Below are 26,579 nucleotides of genomic sequence, written 5' to 3'. Positions count from 1 at the left end.
GTTAACAAAGATGACAAAAAGTGAGTGAAGGAGGCTCTAGGGCTATGTTCACATGGAGTTTTTTGAAACATTTAAAAAAACTTTTGAGTTTTTTTTTTTTTTTTTTTTTTTTACTATAAAACCGCTTCAGAAAACTCTCCTTTTCTGAGGAGTTTTTAGAAAAGTCGTTATTTTCCTGAAGAATTTTCAATGAGTTTTCTTGTTCCTAAACTGTTTGTATTGCGGCCTTTTTATTGGTCAGTGCCTAGTTTGGAGATGTTTCCTTCAAGCTCCGTTTTTAGAAAAAAATGACATGCATTTTCTTTTTCCACCAAGCAATTTTCAAAAAACCACCTTAAATACTCAGAGTGGATTTCCTATAGAAATGAATAGGAAGAGTTTTGCAAATGCCTTTGAAACTGATTTTGGGGAGGATCCTCTCCAAAACACTCCTCCAAATCTCAGTGTGAACATAGCATGAGTTTTTAAAGGGGCTCTTTCATCATAAATCTGCAGTTCAATCTTCAGGCACCATTTTATTGAGCAGCGGAAGCTGAGAAGATTGATATATAGTTTGGGGAGAAAAGATTTAGGATAACCTGTGTTTTCATCATTTTAACCTCTGCTCATCAGTGACAGCTACAGGTCCTTCTCAAAAAATTAGCATATAGTGTTAAATTTCATTATTTACCATAATGTAATGATTACAATTAAACTTTCATATATTATAGATTCATTATCCACCAACTGAAATTTGTCAGGTCTTTTATTGTTTTAATACTGATGATTTTGGCATACAACTCCTGATAACCCAAAAAACCTGTCTCAATAAATTAGCATATCAAGAAAAGGTTCTCTAAACGACCTATTACCCTAATCTTCTGAATCAACTAATTAACTCTAAACACATGCAAAAGATACCTGAGGCTTTTATAAACTCCCTGCCGGGTTCATTACTCAAAACCCCCATCATGGGTAAGACTAGCGACCTGACAGATGTCAAGAAGGCCATCATTGACACCCTCAAGCAAGAGGGTAAGACCCAGAAAGAAATTTCTCAACAAATAGGCTGTTCCCAGAGTGCTGTATCAAGGCACCTCAATGGTAAGTCTGTTGGAAGGAAACAATGTGGCAGAAAACGCTGTACAACGAGAAGAGGAGACCGGACCCTGAGGAAGATTGTGGAGAAGGACCGATTCCAGACCTTGGGGAACCTGAGGAAGCAGTGGACTGAGTCTGGTGTGGAAACATCCAGAGCCACCGTGCACAGGCGTGTGCAGGAAATGGGCTACAGGTGCCGCATTCCCCAGGTAAAGCCACTTTTGAACCATTAACAGCGGCAGAAGCGCCTGACCTGGGCTACAGAGAAGCAGCACTGGACTGTTGCTAAGTGGTCCCAAGTACTTTTTTCTGATGAAAGCAAATTTTGCATGTCATTCGGAAATCAAGGTGCCAGAGTCTGGAGGAAGACTGGGGGGAAGGAAATGCCAAAATGCCTGAAGTCCAGTGTCAAGTACCCACAGTCAGTGATGGTGTGGGGTGCCATGTCAGCTGCTGGTGTTGGTCCACTGTGTTTCATCAAGGACAGGGTCAATGCTTTATGGAGATGAAGATTTCATTTTTTCAGCACGACCTGGCACCTGCTCACAGTGCCAAAACCACTGGTAAATGGTTTACTGACCATGGTATTACTGTGCTCAATTGGCCTGCCAACTCTCCTGACCTGAACCCCATAGAGAATATGTGGGATATTGTGAAGAGAAAGTTGAGAGACGCAAGACCCAACACTCTGGATGAGCTTAAGGCCGCTATTGAAGCATCCTGGGCCTCCATAACATCTCAGCAGTGTCACAGGCTGATTGCCTCCATGCCACGCCGCATTGAAGCAGTCATTTCTGCCAAAGGATTCCCGACCAAGTATTGAGTGCATAACTGAACATTATTATTTGATGGTTTTTTTGTTTGTTATTAAAAAACACTTTTATTTGATTGGATGGGTGAAATATGCTAATTTATTGAGACAGGTTTTTTGGGTTATCAGGAGTTGTATGCCAAAATCATCAGTATTAAAACAATAAAAGACCTGACAAATTTCAGTTGGTGGATAATGAATCTATAATATATGAAAGTTTAATTGTAATCATTACATTATGGTAAATAATGAAATTTAACACTATATGCTAATTTTTTGAGAAGGACCTGTATATGGACACACTGATAGGACCGCCGCCCACTGGACTGAAAATCACAGAAAGTAGAGAGGTTTAAATGATAAAAACACAGGTTCTCTTGAATCTTTTCTCACAAAACTATATATCATTTTGCTCAGCTCCTCGTGCTCTATAACATGGGGCCTTCAGACTGCACTGCATTTTCTTTGTGACAAGATCCCTTTAAATACATCTGAGCATGACAGAGCTGGGTCAGTACTGTATCACATCTACAGCATACAGCTCAGCGGTCGGTGCCGTCAGCGTCCGAGGCCATATTGTTGGCCCGTCATGCAGTGATTCTCACAGATTGTGTCTTTGTCGGGGGTAGGAGTGAGGTGACTGTAGACATGGCAGATTTGGGCTGATAAACGCCTGTCGCCTGTAGTCCTTCTTCTCTTCTACACTTTGCTCTTTTTTCCTTACAAGGTCTGGTATTTCGAGGGAATCTTCCTTCCTTGCATTTTTAGCTCGTGTGACTTAGCAATGGAACATTGTTTTGTGTGAAGTCTGTGGCCATGAAATATTCATGGTGTCTACCTCATAGCCCAGGGCCCTCAAGCATCCATGGTGTCTCCTCAGCCTGTGCACAGAAAAATACCATTTTTTTTTTTTTTTTTTTTTAATTTTATCCTTCGCCTGGCTAACTTTATAGATCGTGAGCTCATTTTGTCACCCCACCATTTACCTATTTATGGCAGGAGTTCCTTTTACAATGACTGGCAGTTCTGTCATTTCTTCATATCAAAAACACTACCTGACATTGTACCGAGGGCAAAATGTCGTCTATGTTTTTGCGTCAGATTGTGAAGGTGTCTGATAGTCGCCCTCACGATCTGTAAGAAATCGGTGCAATCGCTATGATCAACCTGATTGTTGGAGAAAGGGCATAAAAGAATAAACTGTCCTGGTTACCCAGAGCAACCTATTACCGAGCAGCTTTCATATCTTGTAGTACACTTGGAAAATTAAAGCTGCCCTGCCATTGGTTGCTATATAAATACTGTTTTGTTTTTTTTTAGTCAGTTTTCATAAAGTCGTCCCATCTAGCCAGTGGTCACACAAAAAAAACAGTCATCTAAGGGCTCGTTCACACTACCGTATTTTACGTCCAGGTGCATGATAGTGTACGGGCATCGTACGGACCAATGCTAATCAGTAGTGTAGTTCGCTTGAGATTTTTTTTTTTTTTTTTTTTTTTTACACAGCATGTAAAATATCATATAAAATCAATATAAAGGTCATGGCAACTATTTTTTTTTTCTACAAAATTTATTGTAATAATTAACAGCCAACTGTACTTGCCCTTTTTGTTGTTGTTTTTTAAAATTTGTGGCTGTATAAAATGGATGCCATACAGATCTGAGGAACACACTGAGGATAATACAGGTGAAAAATGGACAATTTTTCGCTCGTCTGAACCTGGCCTAAAACAGATTTATCCAAATGGTCTAAAAAAAAAAAAAAAAAGAACAAAAAATCACGGCGCAGGTTTTATTTTACCACAGCTAATTCACTGAACTCTGGTTGCTATGGACAGTAAAGATGGTTTTTCTTTAGACCATTTTGATAATTGAGGACCCAATATTGGGGACCCTTCGGCCATTTTGTGTGGCAAAGGGCAGGAGAGGAAGTTTTGATGACCATGTTGGACCATAGAAAGAGGACCTGCCACCATACCAAAGGCCCCGATTCATCAAGACCAGTCAATTTCACGCCGGTCTTGATAAGGGGTACAACGTGTCTGACGAGTGCTGTGGGCCTCTGTGCGCGCCTTGCCACAAATCATGTAGCGAATGCCGCCGTTCATCAGATTCATGCCACACCCCGTCCAGCCCCCAATTCCGCCACTTTGCTGGAGGTGGGTGAAAATTGTGTGAGACTTCAAACATTTTTGTGATCTTTTAAAGCTTTTTACACCAGAATATATAAAATCTTTGAAGAATTGGACCCAAGATGTCTAGGTTTTGCTCTTATTTGATTACAGCTGCTCCCCAGAGTATTCTGTGTTTTTATGTTTTTTAAGTTCACCATACGTTTCCAGAGAAATGAACCTTTTTTGATTGAGGGCTAATTTTTATGGTCTTTACCAAAAGGGGCGATGGTCACAGGATTCATTGGCCACTTTTGACCTACTGTAAGTTCCTCTTAAAATGGTTTCTAGATAGTTCCCAATCCCGTCAGACCCTACCACGCTAGTAAAGCCTGTTCATTAAGATTTCTGAACATTAGACCGGTTTCTCATATACGGTATATGTTTCACAGTCCAGGTTCGGACCACGATGTACAGACTGTCCGCCATTCTCCTGACCCAAATTCAACGGTCTCATAGGCATGTATAACGCTGCTGAGATAGCATCAGAAGTCCTGCCGTCAGTCCCTACATCTGAGTCTGGACTTGGACCATAAAACATGAATGTGTGAAACCAATCTTAAGGCCTTATACAAATAAGATAAGTCTGCCAAACCTGCCCATTTCAGCGGGATTGGGTGACCAACTAATGTGTATGGTGGCCTCCTGACTCTCCCCACAGATGAAATCGGAGACGAGAATGATTGGGTTGTTGGATCTTCAACAGCCGATCCCTTTGTTTGGCCGCGAGATAGGCCTCTCAAAGGGGAGTCTGAAGATCGTGTAAAGGCGGCTTTTAGGCTCACAACTATCTCACCCTCGTATGTATATGTTTATTGCTATAGGGAGGCAGATGCTTAAAGCACTTGGAAGGACTCATGCACCATTTTCCCCTAATAATTGATGACTGGACAGTTCGGCTGCCAGATGTGTATACTCACAGCTCCAAGTATCATGGTAATAACATGGTTTGTAATATCTTGGCTAAACTGAGTCTTAGAATTGTTTTTTGGATGATTTTTTTCCTTTCTACATTAGGCACAGTGGCTTCATACATACACCCCCATTGACTTCACGTCATTGCACCATTTCCCTCTTGGTTGAGTTGCGACTCTCCTACACAACCCCCGTAGTGTTCCTGTGAGACAATGAATGGCCACATTTGGTCCTCTGCTCTGTTTCAGCCCAGGAGCTGGGATGAATAGACCCTTTGAGTCCACACTTTGGCTACTGCGGGAATACCCTAAATCTAGACTGAAATGCACCAGATTGAGCCCTCCTGCCGGGCCACAAAGCAGGTGTACGTGCTGTCTGCTCCGGTGTTTTTCCACTGGTGATTGACAAAAGTGAACAGTGTGAATAATGCATTGTGTGTGGGGACTATGAGCCATAACTACGCACATCTTTCCTTTACGTTATTGTACATACTTAGCTGCCTCTAAAGTCTCCGGCCCCCCATGTAACACACCACCTCGTCCCCGTATAACTCGGCGACCAGTGTTTGTAGACTCTGCGCTCATGAGTGTCTGTCGTCCCCTTTATTGTCGGCTCTGTAGTATGTTATATAACAGCTGTTTTATGGAGGGATTCCCTGCAACAAGCCCGAGCCGCACTGACAGTGCCCCCATAATATTCATAAATTATAGAGCTGGGATGGTCAGACTGTTAGAGGAGGCAAGGACTGCTGACGGACATTTTCTTACTATCCATCATATTGTGACTATTTGTGGCAAAAAAATATGGATTTACTTTTTACACAGAGCAAATATGGGTGACAGATAAGGCTATGTTCACACGCAACAATTTTCTGCGTGGATTACATGTGTACTTTGTCTACGGTACATGTTTCATAAACGTAATTTTCTTGACCAAAAATGTTTGTGTCTTTTGCAACGGTCTTTCACTTTCTTATTGCTTTTTATGGGTGGAAAACTTCTGCAAAAGTGCTGAAGGAATTGACACGCTGCGATTCTCAAATTAAAGACAGGAAAAAAAAATCAAGCGTGTGCGCGGGGTTTCTGAAATCTCATGGCCATTGCTGTTACTGTAAAACCAGCTTTAATTTGCATAAAAAATACTGCAAAAACTCTGCCCCTGGCCCCTTGACACATGCGCAGAATTACGCGTCCTTGTGGGATGTTTCGTTTTGACCATACGCGTCCCTTTTTTGAACATCTGTGTACATTTTTTAAATCGGCGTGCTATCCATGTGTATGTGTGCACGATCCGTGTGCTACCATGTGTATGTGTGCGTCATCCGTGTGTATTATCCGTGTGCTACCCATGTGTACGTGTGCGTTATCTGTGTGCTACTGTGTATGTGTCATCTGGGTGCTACCTGTGTGCTATGTGTGTGTGTGTGTACATGTGCGTCATACGTATGCGTGTGTGCATCATACGTGTGCTACTCTTGTGTATGTGTTCGTTATCCGTGTGCTATCTGTGTATGTGTGCGTCATCCATGTGCCACCCGTGTGCATGTGCATCATCCGCATGCTATCCATGTGTGTGTGCATCATCCGTGTGTATGTGTGCGTCATCCGTGTGCTACCCGTGTGTGTGTGTCATTGGTGTGCTATCCGTGTGTGTGTGCGTCATCTTACCCGTGTGTATGTGTGTGTCATCGGTGTTCTATCTGTCTGTATGTGTGCATCCTCCGTGTGCTATCCGTGTGTATGTGTGCATTATCCGTATGCTATTCGTGTGTGTGTCATCCATGTGCTATCTGTGGGCTATTCGTATGTATGTGTGCGTCATTTGTGTGCTATCCATGTGTCATCCGTATGCGAACTGTGTGATATCCATGTGTCTGTGTGTGTCATCCGTGTGTATGTGTACATCATCCGTTTGTATGTGTGCGTCATCCATGTGCTATCCGTGTGAATGTGTGCGTTATCCGTGTGCTATCCGTGTGTGTGTCATTCATGTGCTACCTGTGTGCTATCCGTGTGTATGTGGACGTCATCCTTTTGTATGTGTGCGTCATCCATGTGCTATCCCTGTATGTATGTCATCCGAGTGCCGTCCCGTGTGTGTGTGAATCATCCATGTGCTACCTGTATGTGTGTCATTCGTGTGCTACCTGTATATGTGTGTCATCCGAGTGCCGTCCCGTGTGTGTGTGCGTCATCCGTGAGCTACCTGTATATGTGTATGTCATCCGTGTGCTACCTGTATATGTGTGCGTCATCCGTGTGCTACCTGTATATGTGTATGTCATCCGTGTGCTACCTGTATATGTGTGCGTCATCCGTGTGCTACCTGTATATGTGTATGTCATCCGTGTGCTACCTGTATATGTGTGCGTCATCCGTGTGCTACCTGTATATGTGTATGTCATCCGTGTGCTACCTGTATATGTGTGCGTCATCCGTGTGTATGTGCAAAAAATGCAGAAAGAATTGACATGTTCCTGATGTGAAACTGCTTCAAATCTGCAAGGAAAAAATAATCATTGTGTGCACGAAACCTCAGGAATCTTTCAGTTTGCTGGGACAGTAAGGGTATGTGCACACGTTGCGGATTCCATTCCGGATTTTTCCGCGTGGATTCTGAAAAAATCCGCAGGTAAAACGCCCTGCATTTTACCTTCGGATTTACCACGGATTTTGTGTGGAATTCACCTGTGTTTTTACACCTGTGGATTCCTATAAAGGAACAGGTGTAAAACGCTGCGGAATCGGCACAAAGAATTGACATGCTGCGGAAAATAAACCGCAGCATTTCCGCGCTGAATTTTCCGCATCATGTGCACTGCGGATTTGGATTTCCATAGGTTTACATGGTACTGTATGCATGGAAAACTGCTGCGAATCCGCAGGGCCAAATCCGCAACGTGTGCACAGACCCTAAAATTCTGCATTTTTCACACAAAAAAAACGCAGGAATAAAGTGCGGCACAAGCACAGCGTGTGAACATGTCCTTTGGGTATAAAGCCAGAAGAAGCTGCTGAGCCGTTGTTTGAAACTGCATTAAAAGAATGATAATAGAGGAGACCCAAGTGGTAATGACCCTGGAAAAAAAACATGAAGTCAACCATATGTTTTTGGCTGCGGCACGACTGCACCTTCAGGCCTATTTCAGCAGAGAGCACCAGAATATGGACACCTTCGCTTCATTTGAGAAAGTTATTCCACTCTTATTTTGCATGTGATTTTAGTGTCGAAAGTTCTGACTATTTTGGCCTTTAAAGACCAAATTCATTATCACTATTTTTTTTTTCTCAATTATTTATTTTTTTTTTTTTTTTGGGGGGGGGGGATGTTTGAGTCTCTGATGCTGGCGTCATGATCGGGTCATGTAACCGCATTCCTACTAGACGTGTCCAGCCTTGCTCCACTTGTACTGAGCAGGACTTCACAAGTCTAGTCGGCATGTGACCACATCATGTATGCAAATTGCACATTTGTGGTCAAACACTGAAGAAAGCAGACTTGAGCCCCAAGCCTGGACAATCCCTTTACATGCCAGCTACTGATGAGCTATCCGCCATCTCCTGGAGCACAATGGGCTAATAGATTCATCTATGACTCTTTAATTTGCTCCCCTCAAATTTGGGAAACTTATTTGTCCAATGCATCTTAATGTCAGATGAATTGGGGAAAATGTAAATCAGCAGATCCAAAGCTGAAGCTGCCGTGGGCGCAGAGGCGGCAGTCGTGCCCAATCCTCGGCACCGGGAGATGAGTCAGTGAAGGGCATGCTGCCGCCTCTGCTCACTTCACTTGTTTCTGGATTATTTGCCTGGGTAGTTTTGCAGAATTTCATCTGTTTGCTTCTTGCTTGGTTGCTTTAAATGTGCAATAAAAACAGTTTGTTTCCAGAGGGACAGAGAGATGAATATTTCATGGCGGGATGATCGGCGCTGTGAATCTGCTGGGGGATGGAAGTCACCATCTTTGGTTAGGAGAGGCGTTGGGTTGGACAGTACCAGTGGCCGGAGGCTCAGTAACACCGGTGGATGCCAGTGTGTGGAAATGAGCTCAAGTTTTATTACCAAAAAAGATATCTGGGAGCGAGAATTCTGAGTTCTGCCCCATTAACCTTCTGGCTGCCACACTGGACAGCTGGCTGGTGTTGGCAGAAGCTCTGAAGGTAGCAGGTGGGCCATTAATGGTGGCATCAGCCCTGGTAGAACTGTTCATGCGCAATCCCAGAGAGTTACGGGCTTTTCTTGGCGCAGCTTTTTGTTTGCTCACTTTATTGCCATAAAACTTATTATGATGGTGGAAATAGACCCTGATGATTACTCTGACTTACTGTACCTGCCCCCCCCAGATGACGATGTGCAGCAGGTACAGTTACTAGTCAATAAGCCATAATCCAACCATAGGATGTACATTAGTAGAACTATTTAGACGATAAAGATTTTTAGATCTGTCCAGAAGATGGATGCCCCTTGGTGACCCTTTTTGTACCTTCTGGTTATCCCCCACCTATCCACCAGTCTGGTCATTTTGAAAAGCCAGCCTTGGGAAGGAATATTAAAAGAAACAAAGAAGCCGTGCTTACCCCCATAATTTGTCCTCCCATCTAGCTGCGACACTCCGACCTTCACCACTGGACTGGAGCAGATGACATCTCAACCACCAGTCCCCAAACTCTGCAACCCATCAGTGGCTTCAGCGGTAAGGAGACTGGTGATCGTCATCTCCTCTGTACACCCTTGAGTGGCAGTGACGGCGCGGACGCAGATTCCGGTGGTGCAAGCACCCCTTCTTTGTTTCTTTTTATCAGCATCCCTGATGTAAAAACAAATGGCAATAAAAAGAGGTTTTTGATGATTTATCCCACTGAAGTGAATGGGAACTGAGCTGCAGAACCCGAGCGTGACCATTACACAGTGTATGGAGCTGAGCCGTCTCTGTTCTGGTAGGTGGGAGTGCCGAGTGTCCGACCCCCCCCCCCATATTCTGCTATTAATGGCCTTTCCTATGGATAGGTTATCTATATAAAAGTCCTGGACTGACTCTGTAATTGAGTTATCTCGGATAAGAAGGAGTCAATTGTGGATATTTGAAGTGATAGCAAAATTGCACGATACTGTGTTATAGAAATGAAGGCCAGTGTCATGTCCGTATAGGATTCATCGGCGTGTTTTATACTAGGGCATGCTTAGCTTGGTGCTTGTGAGTTGCGGTGCACAGGCTATTTTGGTCCCGGTAAGTAAATATGGATGCTTGTGCTTCTGTGGCCATTCACCTTGAGCTGTCCTTCTGCCATGGTTGGCTCATCGGCAGCGCTCCTCCCTCCGCTGTCGCTCTGCAGCTGGCACTGCTCCACCGCTGCTGCTGGTACGTGGACCTGTGCTCTGTATGGAAGCAGCTCCTCCATTGTGCATCATGGCGTCCGCACACAATACAGAGGTTCCTCTAATCTGGCGCCCAGTAATCCAGAAAAAAGACAATGACAGTAGAATTTCACAGCATTATGTGGGACGGCACAGGCAAAATTATACAGCCTGCAAGCAAAAAGGGACCAGAAAACCATTGCTGCTTGCCGTGAGTACAGCGCCACACTTACTCAAAGGTTATGTATGGTACTGCAGGTCAGATTCATTCACTCCAGTGGTGCCGAGCTGCAGTACCAGGCACAACCTTAGGACAAGTGTGGTGCTGATTTTGGCCATGTATTATGATCCCGAACATCCCCCTGCTTTTTTCAGAAAATTATGTTTTTTGCAGGCATTTGTTCTATTATTTTTGATGCAGTAGTCTGATGTAAATTGGAAAAGTATCAAAACGGACTCAGGCTGCAAATAGTGATTGTTTCTTTTTTAACCCTTTTTTTATGTCGTCAGTGATTGATCAGTGTCGTCAGTGATTGATCAGTGTCGTCAGTGATTGATCAGTGTCATCATTGATCAGTGTCATCAGTGATTGATCAGTGTCATCATTGATCAGTGTGTCATCCGTGATTGATCAGTGTCATCAGTGATTGATCAGTGTCGTCAGTGATTGATCAGTGTCGTCAGTGATTGATCAGTGTCATTGATCAGTGTCATCAGTGATTGATCAGTGTCGTCATTGATCAGTGTGTCATCAGTGATTGATCAGTGTGTCGTCAGTGATTGATCAGTGTCGTCATTGATCAGTGTGTCATCAGTGATTGATCAGTGTCGTCATTGATCAGTGTGTCATCAGTGATTGATCAGTGTCGTCATTGATCAGTGTGTCATCAGTGATTGATCAGTGTCGTCATTGATCAGTGTGTCATCAGTGATTGATCAATGTCGTCATTGATCAGTGTGTCATCAGTGATTGATCAGTGTGTCATCAGTGATTGATCAGTGTCATCATTGATCAGTGTGTCATCAGTGATTGATCAGTGTCGTCATTGATCAGTGTGTCATCAGTGATTGATCAGTGTCGTCATTGATCAGTGTGTCATCAGTGATCAGTGTCGTCATTGATCAGTGTGTCATCAGTGATTGATCAATGTCGTCATTGATCAGTGTGTCATCAGTGATTGATCAGTGTGTCATCAGTGATTGATCAGTGTCATCATTGATCAGTGTCATCAGTGATTGATCAGTGTGTCGTCAGTGATTGATCAGTGTCGTCATTGATCAGTGTGTCATCAGTGATTGATCAGTGTCGTCATTGATCAGTGTGTCATCAGTGATCAGTGTCGTCATTGATCAGTGTGTCATCAGTGATTGATCAGTGTCGTCATTGATCAGTGTGTCATCAGTGATCAGTGTCGTCATTGATCAGTGTGTCATCAGTGATTGATCAGTGTCGTCATTGATCAGTGTGTCATCAGTGATTGATCAGTGTCGTCATTGATCAGTGTGTCATCAGTGATTGATCAGTGTGTCGTCAGTGATTGATCAGTGTCGTCATTGATCAGTGTGTCATCAGTGATCAGTGTCGTCATTGATCAGTGTGTCATCAGTGATTGATCAGTGTCGTCATTGATCAGTGTGTCATCAGTGATTGATCAGTGTCGTCATTGATCAGTGTGTCATCAGTCATTGATCAGTGTGTCGTCAGTGATTGATCAGTGTCGTCATTGATCAGTGTGTCATCAGTGATCAGTGTCGTCATTGATCAGTGTGTCATCAGTGATTGATCAGTGTCGTCATTGATCAGTGTGTCATCAGTGATTGATCAGTGTCGTCATTGATCAGTGTGTCATCAGTGATTGATCAGTGTCGTCATTGATCAGTGTGTCATCAGTGATTGATCAGTGTCGTCATTGATCAGTGTGTCATCAGTGATTGATCAGTGTCGTCATTGATCAGTGTGTCGTCAGTGATTGATCAGTGTGTCGTCAGTTTTTATTATCAGTTTCTTACATTTTTATTTTGCATATAAAAAGATTTCCGAACCATCTCTTATCAAACAAACACGAAACATCATCCGAGTGCTGTCGGATTTTTTGCCCGGCCCACTATATTTTCATTGGCGAGGTTGAACCGTGACTAATGTGACATTAAATTAAAGCCCTTGTTCTCCTCCTTTTCATATAAACATAATTGAAGGGGTCCCCACTCTATACATGCTCCCCACCTCCACTCTCCCGATACAAAGACTGCCTTGTAAGAGCGGCTCTTCTTCTGAAAAGTTGTAAGTTTTTACCCATCTGTAGGATAAAAGAAAACCTTCCAAATCACTGGGGAAGTCCGAGCGCCGGGACTCTCACAATCGCTAGGACGGACCGCCCATGCTTCATTATCGAGGGGACTGGCAGCGATAGTGATGTTTTGGGGGATCTGTCCGAGCAGTCGTGTCCAGAGATCGGATAGTTATGCCTTATCCATAGGATGGGGAAAAACTCGGCGCAAGTTTATTCTTTTCTTGAAAAATAAATATACAGACAAAAATAATGTCTCCAAAACTCACGGGTTAGATGTGATCAGTAGCATGTGTGATCAGTAGAAAAAAATGCTAATATATAAAACCGTATCACCGAAACAGAATATCTAAATAATATGTAAAATCAAATCATAATGTAAAGTACGGTCAAAGAGCATCCAATACAATAAGTATGTGGTCCACTTGTTACGTATGAAACACCAGTCATGGAAGAATATCACGAATGTCTCCATCTAGTGCGCAGCCGCCATGATCATAGATCAAATGTGCAATGATCCGAGCGATGGAGTATGTAAAGCCCACCACACAGTGAGTGACGCCCAATAAACCTAAGTAGGAAAGGGGCAGCAATGTTCTGGATCAAAAGATGGTGAAAAAAGACCACAGGGTAAGGTTCGCAATGTGTTTCGCCACACAAAGTGGCTTCTTCAGGGACCTGTGATGTGTTGTCGCTTATATTACAACTCTTTAATATATGGTGTTCAGCCATGACATAATATATGTATGCTTAAAGGGAATCTCTTAACAAGCGTTTGGTATAGGGGCTAAGACTCTGATTCCAGCAATGTGTCACTTACTAGGCTGTGTGTTGCTGTTTTAATAAAATATTTGCTTTATCAGTAGGAGATTATCACCGTAGGTGTCGTGTGCCTTGTAGTCCATTGCTCTTTGTAACCCTGCCCCTGTCACAGATTGGTAGCTTTGTGCCTAAGAACAGTGTACAAAGAATCCTACCAATCGGGCGGAGTTATGCAGAGCTCAGCATTCAGAGAACATAAAGCAGTGATTTTATCAAACTTTCAGCAAGCAGCGCAGTAAGTGACACTTCACTGGAATCAGGGTCTCTGTGTCTACATCAGGTTGATTGGCAAAAATCTGCCGACAGATTTCCTTTAATACCTTGCATAGTAAATAGAAGCCATTATACAGAGAGGGGGGAAATTTGATTGACTGCTGGTGGGAGTAGGGAGCATTATTAATCTCTGTACAGCGCTGCGGCTTATGTTGCCGCCAGCCCCGTTATCTTCTTACTATCTCGTATGTCACAGCACTGTGTTATTATATTGACCTTCAATTCGAAACGACTCATTAATGGCTTCTAATTAGAGGGCTGTGATTGCTCAGGGGCTGATGCGGGCACTGCCCGTCCGGGCTCTGGGTGCACAGTATATGGAGCTCTGACTTTTAATCTTCCACTACAATGCCCCTCTGTACTACGTGCAGCCGAGTGGCGCTCACAGCAGACTTAATAAGGATAATCTGATTATCTTTCTTTGAAATTCGATTCCAGCTCAGAAATTGTTGCCTTCAAGTTCGATTTTAACGTTTCCACTCAGCGGCAGCTCCTTTAATGAGGCTTTTGGGCTTTATATAGTGCACGTCTTTTACGCTCACACCATATACTGTCCCCTGGGAAGCACAGCTATGGCGCGGAATATATCTGCGTCATCACTCTGCGCCGGATCCATTCCAAAACAGATTCCGTTCATTCCATTCCATTCAGATTTCTGCCTGTTTTTTTCACATGGACGCTTATCTGAACTGCCCTGGACCCAGCAGACGTATGTGAAATGCGCTGGTGTGAACTCTGCCTAAGATAACAAGCGCATAAAAAATCATCTGTACTTCGCCCTCAAAAAATGGATGATTTATGGTCGTCTGTTTCTCATCTATATCTGTTTTTGAGATCCATTTGTTCCATCTATATGAGATCTGATTTATTTTTTTACATCCAAAATTAAAAAAAATAATAAAGGCCTAGTACTGATTCCTATGTAATCTTTGCAATGAATCTATTAAAAACAAATGCTATAGAGATGGTGTCTTTATGGCATCTGTTTTCTGCAAGTCCTTTAACTCATTAGATGGCTGTTGGCCGAACGATGGTTTGGTTGATCGCTCATCCGACAGCCATCTCGGCCAACTCTTCCCTACACAGGTACGCTCACCACTTGACCAGTGCTTATGGGTTCTCTATGAAAAAGCAGTCAGCTGACATTTCAGCCCCCGGTTTATCTCTGAGAGAAAAATATGATTTGGTAGTCCGAAATATTATATATTTTAATTATAAACATATGCGCGATCACAGTCTTCTCCGACAATCAAACACTTCCAGATCTCATGTCATGGTAGTCAGTGTGGAATAGGGTGGCAGCTAAGAGCACTGTGAAAAAAGATCTGGAAGATTTTATAATGATGCATAACTCTGCTGTATCTCTGCACAGTAGCTGCAGAGATCAGTGAGAAGAGGAGGGCGTGTTCTTTTCTCCTCTGCATGATGCCGCCTGCTTATGATTGGTCAACCTCATGCAGGGGAAGAAGTACACGCCCCCAAAGACAATTCTCTCGTAATGCCCAGAGCTATAACCTAAATTATAACCAAACCTTTACAAGCTAATATATTCGCAACAGAGAGGAGAAATGTAAAAATAAAAACTACCTTTTATTCAGCTCTGATGCCACTATTTCAAGATGTGGCCAATTTAATATGTGCAAGCTGATGAAGGGCCCCTTCAAGGTTAAACAAAACACTTTTAAGTGCTTGAAACAGCTCTATCCCTTATTAATACACTTCAGTTATCACAGTTTCTTCACTTCCAGTCTTTTGCTTGAGTTTCCTATGTCGGCACATAATCAGCGTGTAAAATGAAGCTGTTAAATCTGGGGCATATCTGACAATCATGGCACATGTAATAATAATTAGTATTCTAAGGCCAGTTTGGCTAATGTCCAACCTTTACACTGCGACAAACTCAGAACCGGCCACGGGTCTCCTGACTTGGACTCAACAGGCTCGTTAACATATATGAGACTGTTAAATGTGCGGTCAGTCCGGACATGGACTCAGACTATGAATGTCAGATGTGTGAAACCGGTTCAACAAGTACTATTTTTAATCCCATTTTAATGGTGTAATCTAATCTTGGACGTTTGACATTGATTACTGTAAATGCTTGATGCCAAATTACCTGGAAAAAGTGGACTTTACCTGCGCTGCTAGATTGCCAAAATTATGGATCCGAAGACCAGAGGTTAATGAAAGTGGATTACTGTCAATGCATTTCAAAGTCAAACCGATTCCTTCTTCAGGACGACCACATGTAAGTTTTTTTTTTTATGTCGGTTTGACTTGGACATTGACAATAAACCACTTTCATTAACCTCTGGCATTCTGATCCATGCTTTTGGCAATCGAGCAGTTAAAGTCCACTTCTTCCCGGTAATTTGGCCAGTTGTGGATAGTGTAGCTGCTGCTATTTTCACACTATGCAGTGGTTGTGTCTACACACAGCCCCACCAGGTGAGCATACAACTACATGTTTACCTACTCTGCATGATCTGGATCAGATCCTATTTGCTCTTTATGTTCTCCTAATGCTTGATAAGTTGCCAGTCCCACCATGGGGAACCCACCCAGTGCCGTGGCCACTGCAAGGGAATAAAAATGGCTGCGTATTCTTGGCTGTGAGAATTTTGAAAACAGCCGACAATATCCACAAGTCAAGCTTATCGTTTTTTGTTTTAGAATATTTTTGTTATTTTTAATTTTAACCATTTTTTTAATATAAAACTATGTGTGGTTTAGAAAAGTGCTAGACAACAAGATCGTCGGGGACAGACCTGTCAAGTGAACCAAATCATCCAATTCTTTTATTAGGACTCAGTAGGATCATGAATGGGTACAACGCCATCCTATTTTCCCCTTTCCTCTATGTCCCCCTAAGAACTAAGAAACCTGAATCCAATATCCGACATCTCCATATTAAATTAAAGGAAATACCAAATTCTCCAGAAATCTAGCAGGAAGCCATACAGCAAGTATTCATTGGTATTTTTCAGCCTATAGTAATGAGATCCTGACATGGTGCTTCCTCCCCGGTATAAATAGCCGTTCGTACATAGGCCATATGTTTAAGGGAGGATTTATTTCGCTGTATGTATATTTTAACCAGTCTGACACTTTATTTTCTGGCAGTCAGAGGCCTGCTGTCTGCATTGAAACCTCGCTATAAAGTAGATTTTTTTTTTTTCATAATTCTTACCTACTAGATAGGAAGAAAAGATGTCTGCGTTATTTATATTCTCTACTGTAAAACATTGATGGCTTTATCAGCTGCTGACTGGCATTGTACTACATGCCACCAGTCCGAAATACCACATTACATGTGATCTAAATTATACTTGGAGCTGGCAAAATATTAATACAGATCTGCTGTTCTCTTGTAGGATCGTAGCCGAATGTACGACAGCTTGAATATGCACTCGTTGGAAAACTCCCTCATTGAAATAATGAGAGCCGAACATGATCCCTTAAAAGGTGAGTAGACGCGGCGTCAATTGTGGCATGGTGTTGTTGTCCGCGGCTCACATGTTAATATGTTGTCACGGTTCTTATCGATTACACACACTCAGACTCCTCTAAATGGGGATCATGATATAAGGTCCTGGGCAGGAGAAATCGTGGAAAAATAGCACAGAGTTGGTTCCATATTGTGCCTCCTAATGAACCGCATGGACGGGGAAACGCGTCGAGGCTGGAAGCTAAGTCTTGGGATAAGACCCTTTTAATTATCCATCAATGTCCATTAATTCTATATCTGTGTCCCTAGAGGATGGACCTCTGGACGGTTGATTTCTGTTTGAACCCGGTTACTTCACTGGCTATGTGACCCCTCTCATTTGGTGTACTGATCTTGTTTAGATGTGAAGGTACCATAATAGACATCTAGGATATATGGGCCTTCTAGGATTTTTTTGAGAAACCAGTACTCTGTGGATGGGGGTCAAAAATTTTACAATGACCTATTTCTCATAATAAGCACTATCCCTTCATATCTTTATACTGCTTATTGTTTTCCCACCTATAGAAAAGTAGGACTTATCAGGGCTAGTCGGGGACAGCCGCCGTGGAGTGGGGACGCCAAATAATGGTATCTAATAGTGTGCCAACCTCCACTGCCAGGTAGGGACAGCAGATAAGTATAGGGAATTGCTAGGTTATTGTTTTAAGACCTTCTATATTTGTTATTTGGTATTGTCTGCACTGGGAAGGGTATTTTTAAACCAAGTTATTGACTTTTAAAAGGATTACCTGTTACACAGATCTAATGTACGACCCTACATTGTGGCTTCTGCTGTATATGGAAACCACTACAAAGGTAGACATTGCCTAACAATAATGCGACCCTTGTAATATTATTGTGCTAAGTTCATAAACGTCATTAATATTCATTAACCGCAAGATCAATATTCCACCTCCAGGTGTGTAGAGGTCTAAGATGCTTTATAGGGAACCTGACGGCTGATACATGCTGCTCGATCCACGGGCAGCATGTATCAGACAATGGCTGTATGATTTCAGCCATGTCTATTTGACAAAGAAATGCTGCAGCATTTCAGAAAAAAAGCATACTTTATAAGTGGCTTCTCTCCACCCTCTTCCCTTGAGTGACAGGTCTCTCCCTGTGTACTTGACCAACTCCTCTCCTGTGCAATTTAATTTCCAGCCGCTTTTACCACCTTCCCGACATTAGACGTATCTATACGTCCTAGTTTGGAAGAACTTCCCGACCTTGGACATATTGATACATCCTGCCGATGTATCGCTGCAGGGGCATTCAGCAAATCTGATAGCTGACACCCGTCTCTAAAGCTCCCGTCACACTAAGCGACGCTGCAGCGATCCAGACAACGATCCCGATCGCTGCAGTGTCGCTGTTTGGTCGCTGGAGAGCTGTCACACAGACCGCTCTCCAGCGACCAACGATGCCGGTTCCCTGGTAACCAGGGTAAACATCGGGTTACTAAGCGCAGGGCCGCGCTTAGTAACCCGATGTTTACCATGGTTACCAGCGTAAAAGTAAAAAAACAAACACTACATACTTACCTTCCGCTGTCTGTCCTCCGGCGCTGTGTTTCTCTGCACTGTGTAAGCATAGCGGCCGGGAAAGCACAGCGGTGACGTCACCGCTGTGCTCTGCTTTCCGGCTGGCCGGCGCTCACAGTGCAGAGAAGCAGAGCGCCGGGGACAGACAGCGGAAGGTAAGTATGTAGTGTTTGTTTTTTTACTTTTACGCTGGTAACCATGGTAAACATCGGGTTACTAAGCGCGGCCCTGCCCTTAGTAACCTAATATTTACCCTGGTTACCAGTGAAGACATCGCTGGATCGGCGTCACACACGCCGATTCAGCGATGTCTGCGGGGAGTCCAGCGACGAAATAAAGTTCTGGACTTTCTGCAGCGACCAACGATGGCACAGCAGGATCCTGATCGCTGCTGCCTGTCAAACTGAACGATATCGCTAGCCAGGACGCTGCAACGTCACGGATCGCTAGCGATATCGTTCAGTGTGACGGTACCTTAACTGCATTGCTATGCTTTAGAACAGTGATCAGACTGCAAACAGTGAAAGTCCCATAAAGGGATTAAGTAGTAAAGCTAAAAAAAAATTGGTGTCCCTGCATCCATAACGACCCGACCTATAAAACTGTCACACTAGTTAACACTGTAAAAAAAAAAAAAAGAGGCAAAGAACAATACTTTTTTATGATACAGCTGAATAAAAAGTGGAATAAAGGGGCATCAGAAAGACAAATGTAAGTACAAATTGTATCTCTGAAAACGTCATCTTGTCCCTCAAAAGAAAGCTGCCATACAGCTCCATCAGCGGAAAAATAAAAAAGTTATAGCTCTCAGATTATAGCGATACAAAAGTAATTATTTTTGCTATAAAATATTTTTATTGTGCAAAAGCGCCTAAACATATAAAAAATATAAATGTGAGATCGCTGTAATCGTATTTACTCAATGAATAAAACTTCCTTATTAATTTTACCATTCACGGAATTGCTGTTTTTTGTTCATTCTGCCTCCCAAAAAATCAGAATAGAAAGCGATTGGAAAAAAAAATGTCATGTGCCCAAAAATGGTACCAATAAAATTGTCAACTCGTCCCGCAAAAAACAAGCGAATTCTTCACTCTCAAATCCAAATTCCTCTCATTTAGTGTCCACATGTTTAGCTTTTCTTTAGCGATGAGAGCCTGCCTAATTTACGGGCTCTGTGTCTCCAGAAGCTCAAGCTGGGCATTGTCTACTTAACACTACAACATACTTCGCACTACAATAGTAGATTTGCAATTTTCACACAGCAACTACTACTTTTTTCTGGAAAATACCCATGGAGTCAAAATCATCTTTAAACGTGTAGACAAATTCCCAAAGGGGTATAATTTCCAAAATGACTTGAGGAGGGATTCTGCTCTTCTAGCACTTAGGGGCTCTGTATATGGAGTCCGCAAACTATTCTTGAAAAATCTGCACTCCAGGATGCAACCTATCAGGTTCCCTTTAAAGGGAGTCTGTTAGCACAAAATGGCTGTTCAGAACAAGCACAGGCACTCCGTGTACATTTGGCGTGGCCAAACAGTTCAGTGCACGATCCCATCTGCTTGTTTTCCATCTATCTTCTTATCTTCTGGCTCCTGTAAAGCCAGAGCATGTAAGAGGAAGGTAGAAATAGATGGAAAACAAGTACCAAATTCTTCGGACTATAAGACGAACAATTTTCCCACCACCGCCAAAGGCTGAACTCGCACTGTAAGACGGATCCACATTTGACACATTACATTTTTTTTCCCTATTTTCCTCTAGAACATCTGGGGTGCGTCTTATAGTCTGGAAAAATAGGGTAAATGTGAAGATGGACTGAACTGCTTGACTACGCCAACGGACCACTGAACGTCTGTACTTGGGTTTAACAGACATTTTGCGCTGACGGAGTCCCTATTATGAATTGAGTACATATAATACTCATTCTTCATCTTGGGTATGATTGGGTGTTGGGGTCTTAGATTAAGGGTATCCACGCTGCATGCGCCTAAAACTACACCAACATGCTCTGCCCAGTGGCAGCATGATTTTGCCGGTAAAACCGGAGCATCACCTTCATACCGCCGTTGACCATATGGGTGTTGTTTTGGCCCCATGTTTCTGTGGTAGCCTTCTACATGAGTAAATGTACAATGCATGCCACTTTAATGCCCCTCCATGTACGACATCTAGCCTCAGGTTCAGTGCCTTCCTTTCGTTACTGGAAAGGCATGGCTTGCTCTTGGTTGGTGATGTGGGTACCCCACCATTGAATAGTCCGCTAGTTTTGGAGAATCTGAGGAGAAGCATTTTCATAAATGCTAACATTTACATGCCGCTGGCCAGCACTGTATTTCTGGGAATGTGTATATGTGTATACTCCGAGGCACATTCTTCTGCTGGAAGAAAGCAAGCCTTTGTGTTTAGTAATAACTCTCCTCTCCTCGGAATAATCAAAATAAGCTTGGACAGTGCATCTTGTGTGCTGTGGCGCAGCAGAACCGGGGAGAAAGTGCCTGGAATGTGAGGCACGTGGTTCACAGGGCGCTCCTATGACTAAGCATCTTGTCTATGTGTATGTCTTGGCACACACAGAAAACGCTTGTATTTTAGTACACCCTGTGCCCTCCCCCGTCCACGCTAGCGTATCATTGGATGTATACACTAATTTCATTCACACCATCTAGAATCGAAGGAACGTTTTATCATATTCAGGAAATATCTACCATTATGTACAGTGCGCAAATATAACACAGACTGAGGTCACGTACATTTATATTGTATAGAAGGCTCGATTGTCTACGCCTTCAGAAAGCAATACGGGTAACCTCATATTGAAAAACGTTTTTCATCTTTTGTTTCAAATGTTTTGGCGAAACTGATTTACTAAATGCATTTATCATTGCATTTGTGCCATTTTGGCCCAAATTACAACGTTCCATTGTTGTAAATGTCTAATCCAAATTTGTCAATGTTTTATCCCAATTTTTACACTAATTTTTTAGGACCTTCGACAAAACTTGAGCATGATTAGAAATGGGGGCTCAGTTAACGTGTTGGCGTGAAGCACAATGTGTTTCTGATTGCATTTCTACTAGTGATGAGCGAACGTGTTCATATAAGGTGTTACTGGAGCATGGTCGTGTGCCTAACAGAGTGTCTTCAGCGTGCTCGAAAAATATGTTCGAGTCCCTCACTGTTCGACAGCCGCAACACATGTAGGAATTGCCTGCCTGTTTGTTATCCTGTGGGCAATATGAAAATCACACCCGAAACCAGATAAAAATGGGAGATGACTCGATCTTTGCATTGTGTGTCTGCGTGTGCCACAGTGGAGAACCGTAAGAGGAGAAGAGAACTGTCTGAGGACTTGAGAACCAAAATTGTATATGTTGCTTATGAAAAAGCAATTTCTCTCAGAGGAAACCCCCCAAAGTTATACTTGATCAGGAGATCCAAAGGAGTCATGACGGTGGCCCCTTTTTCTTCTAGAGAGTTCTACAAAGGAGGAAGCTGGGTGACATTCAATATGGCCACCATTACAGCTCTCACAAGGATTGTCACTGTGCTTTTCCTGACCCACCCTCAATGGTAGTCTGCCTTGTTTGGAAAATTCAGACAATAATTGCAATGATATTCATCATCCATCTTTCCTAGAAGCAGATATAATCAGACACCGGAATAGAACAGGACCACTCAAAGACCTGAATATTTTTTTTTTTTTATTTTAGGACAGAAATGCGTCTTAATATTCCACACACACACTTTAGCTCAGCGTCTCGCTGGCTGCCATCTCTCTGGAGATCTGCTTTCTTTTCTAATGAGGGACATATTCTTGGAAAAGCTGTTTCAGGCCTATTTTACATAGGCCTCGTGCTCTGCCTCACATTTATACAGCTCCCTGTGGACATGGTGTGAATATTTTACACAAAATATGACAGAAATAAATCTTATATAAGTTCATTTGAGGGAAAGTCTCCCTTAATTCCTATATTGAAGACACAAGGCCCCATGTATAAGGCATTGGGCTAAGAAACACGTGAGCAGCACCATGGCAACCAATCAGATTCTAGCTTTCATTTTTGCAGTTCAGGATAGAAAATAAAAGATGTTCTCTAATTGGTGGTTTTCAGTGCACTGGTCAAGCCCCTGTATGGCTGCCATTTTATAGTAGCCCAAAATGGATGTTTCACTTTGCACATTCACTAATGATCTAGTTTTGTTTTGTTTGTTTTTTCCTGGTCACATTTTATTTTCTTTGCCTGAACCATTTTTGTATTAATTTCAATTGAGAAAACACACCAAAGGAAAATTGCATGATTACCTTATTAAGGTCAATTACTTCAGACCCTTATTGAAGTACAGAATGAGAATATGGCTCAATATATAAAGTAATATTAGACTTCTCTTAAAAAAAACTTTCCATACTCCACATGTGAAAATATGGTATTATGTCTGTATCACATATCACATACGACCTAACACAGGAGGGCTGCACATATAGCGGTGTGAGGTGCTCATACGTGGAGGAAACCTAAAGCCGTAGCCTCAGATTTTTCTACCTACCATTTACCACCCTTGCGGCTAGTTGTTGTTTTGGTTTTTACAGCTGCGGAGTTGAATACGTAAATGAACTATTGTCCTTATTCTTACATTATTGTTTATTTTAAGACCCTTCTGGCCGCACGGCACAGTGGGGGGATTATGTCAATGTTAGTGTAATTCTAAAATCACCTGGAGCACAAGCACATTTCCTGAACGGATAATTATATATTTTTTACTAAAATGTAACGCAATCAATACGCTTTTAAGTGGATCTCCATTTGTCAAACATTTAATTTCCACATTAGAATACCATTCAAGCCTTTAGAAACTATAGAGGCCTGATATACCCAACTAACAGTCGAAGAGGTACAGTTTTTTTCCATGTACCGTACATTATATACAGGGGTGTAGCGCAGCGATAGGAGGTGTAGATACAGCAGTCACGCCTGAGTCGTGGTGCAATATTATATACAGGGGTGTAGCGCAGCGATAGGAGGTGTAGATACAGCAGTCACGCCTGAGTCGTGGTGTAATATTATATACAGGGGTGTAGTGCAGCGATAGGAGGTGTAGATACAGCAGTCACGCCTGAGTCGTGGTGCAATATTATATACAGGGGTGTAGTGCAGCGATAGGAGGTGTAGATACAGCAGTCACGCCTGAGTCGTGGTGTAATATTATATACCGGGGTGTAGTGCAGCGATAGGAGGTGTAGATACAGCAGTCACACCTGAGTCGTGGTGTAATATTATATACAGGGGTGTAGTGCAGCGATAGGAGGTGTAGATACAGCAGTCACGCCTGAGTCGTGGTGTAATATTATATACAGGGGTGTAGTGCAGCGATAGGAGGTGTAGATACAGCAGTCACGCCTGAGTCGTGGTGTAATATTATATACAGGGGTGTAGTGCAGCGATAGGAGGTGTAGATACAGCAGTCACGCCTGAGTCGTGGTGTAATATTATATACAGGGGTGTAGTGCAGCGATAGGAGGTGTAGATACAGCAGTCACGCCTGAGTCGTGGTGTAATATTATATACAGGGGTGTAGCGCAGCGATAGGAGGTGTAGATACAGCAGTCACGCCTGAGTCGTGGTGTAATATTATATACAGGGGTGTAGTGCAGCGATAGGAGGTGTAGATACAGCAGTCACGCCTGAGTCGTGGTGCACAGATAGAGGTCCCACCCTATTCCAACAGGGTGGCCAAGTAGGGAATAAAGATGAGTGGACCTGTTGAAGTTCAGGTTCTGGTACCCAACTGAACTTTAGTCCAAAGTTCGGTTTGGGTGCCAGAACTGTACCCAAACTTCAACCAGAACCTGAACCCCATAGAAAACAACGGGAACCCAAACTTTGAGCTGGAAATCATCTCTTTCTCTCTCTCTCTTCACCCTGGACTCCCAAACTGTAAAGCAGACTTCCAGGAGAAATCTGTGTTTGAAGTTCAGCGCTGGACACTAGGTGTGTGATATGAACCCTGGAATTTTAGTTTGGGTTCGCTCACCTCTATTGCCAACTTGATTTTTTACTTTAGTTTCCTGGCAGCTAATAAAAATTAAAAAAAAGAATCAGACATGCAATATTTTTTATGGGCGCATTGGAAAAACATAACAAATCATTAAGATTAAAGTGATAGTGTCTACAGCCCATAATTCTGAGAAGACATTAGCTGCATTCACCGTAACCCGATGATAAATGCAGTCATAATAATCTATACGTTTCTTCAGCTTCAAAAAAATTCACGGACACCTTAATTTTTTTTGTCGACAAGGCAAAAAGTGACCACTTTTCACTGACAATCTTGGACCTTTTGGACAATTGGCAACCCTGTCGTGTGAACGGCACAGGCAGGGTCCTGTCGAAAGATTTCTGTCGGAAATGGAAGCATCTGTTGTGTATGGAGGTCTCCTCCTGACTCTCCACCGACGGATGATGAGGGGATGAGGGAGGATACAAGGATCGGGTCTTGGAATTTCGATTCTTTTACTAGATAGAAATATGATGAAGGCTCAATAATTTACTATTATAGTTATTGCTGACTTTTGATGGAAATGTCCTGTCATTTTGAGATGTTAAGCCTGGTTCACAATGTCTAGGGCGTTTTGTAGCGCAGGACGGGGCCAGGAATGTTCTCTTCAGGACAGGAAGACACAAGAGACTGTTCTGGGAATGTTTATAATGTCACAACATGAAGAAATGATTGTTCTGTGTGGATTATGCTTCTGCCTGATGGTTTATTGGTTACATGAGAAATCCGCCTGCTGCTCGGGCTATAGGGGGTATGGAGGCCAGAGACAGATCTCCGGAGGTCAGCAAATTGCTGGACTGCAGGAGAAGACACGCGTCCTATTGGATCACATGCAGAGGTGTAACGCTGAACATTACTCAACCCCGTCACTTATTTTTGCTTGCGTAATTCGTATTACATAACCTTTTTTTTTTTCCTCTTTTTCTCCAGGTCGCTTGAACTACCCCCATCCCGGAACAGACAGTCTTCTCATGCTGAACGGTAAATAATTTAGTTGCTTGATTAAATATTAGCTCAGCAAACACATGGTGCTGTCTAGTTACACTCCGTATTCCTGGTTTAATGCAACAAGCTATAGCAGCCCTGAAAGAAAACAAAAATAATTGACACTTTCTTCAAAATAATTGATTTAATTAATTCATTTCTTCTTGTCAAATGATAGTGCTACTTTTTGGGCCAAGTCCCAGTTGCCGTTTCGTAGCATGCACTGTCGACAGGCGCACTGATCAGCAGTATGACACCAGTTAAGGGCTCATTCAGACGTCACATTGTCTTGTCCAGATGCAATCTCATTTTCACGGATAGCACTCATACCTATGATAATCTGTGGGGTAATTCACGTGTCCGATTTTTTTTATTTTTTTTTACCTCAGACCGAGTAATCCGTGCAAAAGCGTGGAGACTTGTTCGATATTGATCCAAGTGTCAGATCAAACCCCCCCCAATGCAAGTCAATAAATCCATGACAAAAATCGGAGAGCACTCCGATGCCATATTGACCAAACTTTGACTAAACTCACACTCCGATGCCATCTTTTGGCTGTCTGTCTGATAGGAGAAGCTTTTTTTCTCATCTGTGAGAAGCCTTTGAAACTCTGACCAAACTTTGATTGACTAAACTCTGATACTCCGATCAAAAAATACTGATGAAATTCCAACAATTGTTTTGCATGTGAGAAAAGTCACTGACATCCGAATAAACCGTTAGTCTGTCTGCAGTATACAGAAGCAAGAGTGGTAGTACACAGGTGAAATCTGTTCTGTCAGATTC

At 42.8% G+C, this 26,579-nt stretch overlaps 1 protein-coding gene across 4 annotated transcripts in view; it reads left to right on the top strand.

The window, feature by feature from the left end:
- CPEB2 (cytoplasmic polyadenylation element binding protein 2) overlaps window positions 1-26,579 on the top strand; it is a 91,212-nt gene that overhangs the window by 21,774 nt on the left and 42,859 nt on the right. For all 4 annotated transcript variants that reach the window (XM_069744727.1, XM_069744729.1, XM_069744726.1 and 1 more), the window contains exons 3-4: window positions 17,089-17,179; window positions 25,739-25,789. In XM_069744727.1, the coding sequence (XP_069600828.1) occupies window positions 17,089-17,179; window positions 25,739-25,789 (142 nt within the window). The remainder of the gene's footprint in view (window positions 1-17,088; window positions 17,180-25,738; window positions 25,790-26,579) is intronic.

This window comes from Ranitomeya imitator, chromosome 1 (genome assembly GCF_032444005.1).
Source record: "Ranitomeya imitator isolate aRanImi1 chromosome 1, aRanImi1.pri, whole genome shotgun sequence".
NCBI classification, from domain to species: Eukaryota; Metazoa; Chordata; class Amphibia; order Anura; family Dendrobatidae; genus Ranitomeya; species Ranitomeya imitator.
The sequence above is the reverse complement of the archived record's forward strand: the minus strand, read 5'-3'. Positions and strand labels throughout refer to the sequence as shown.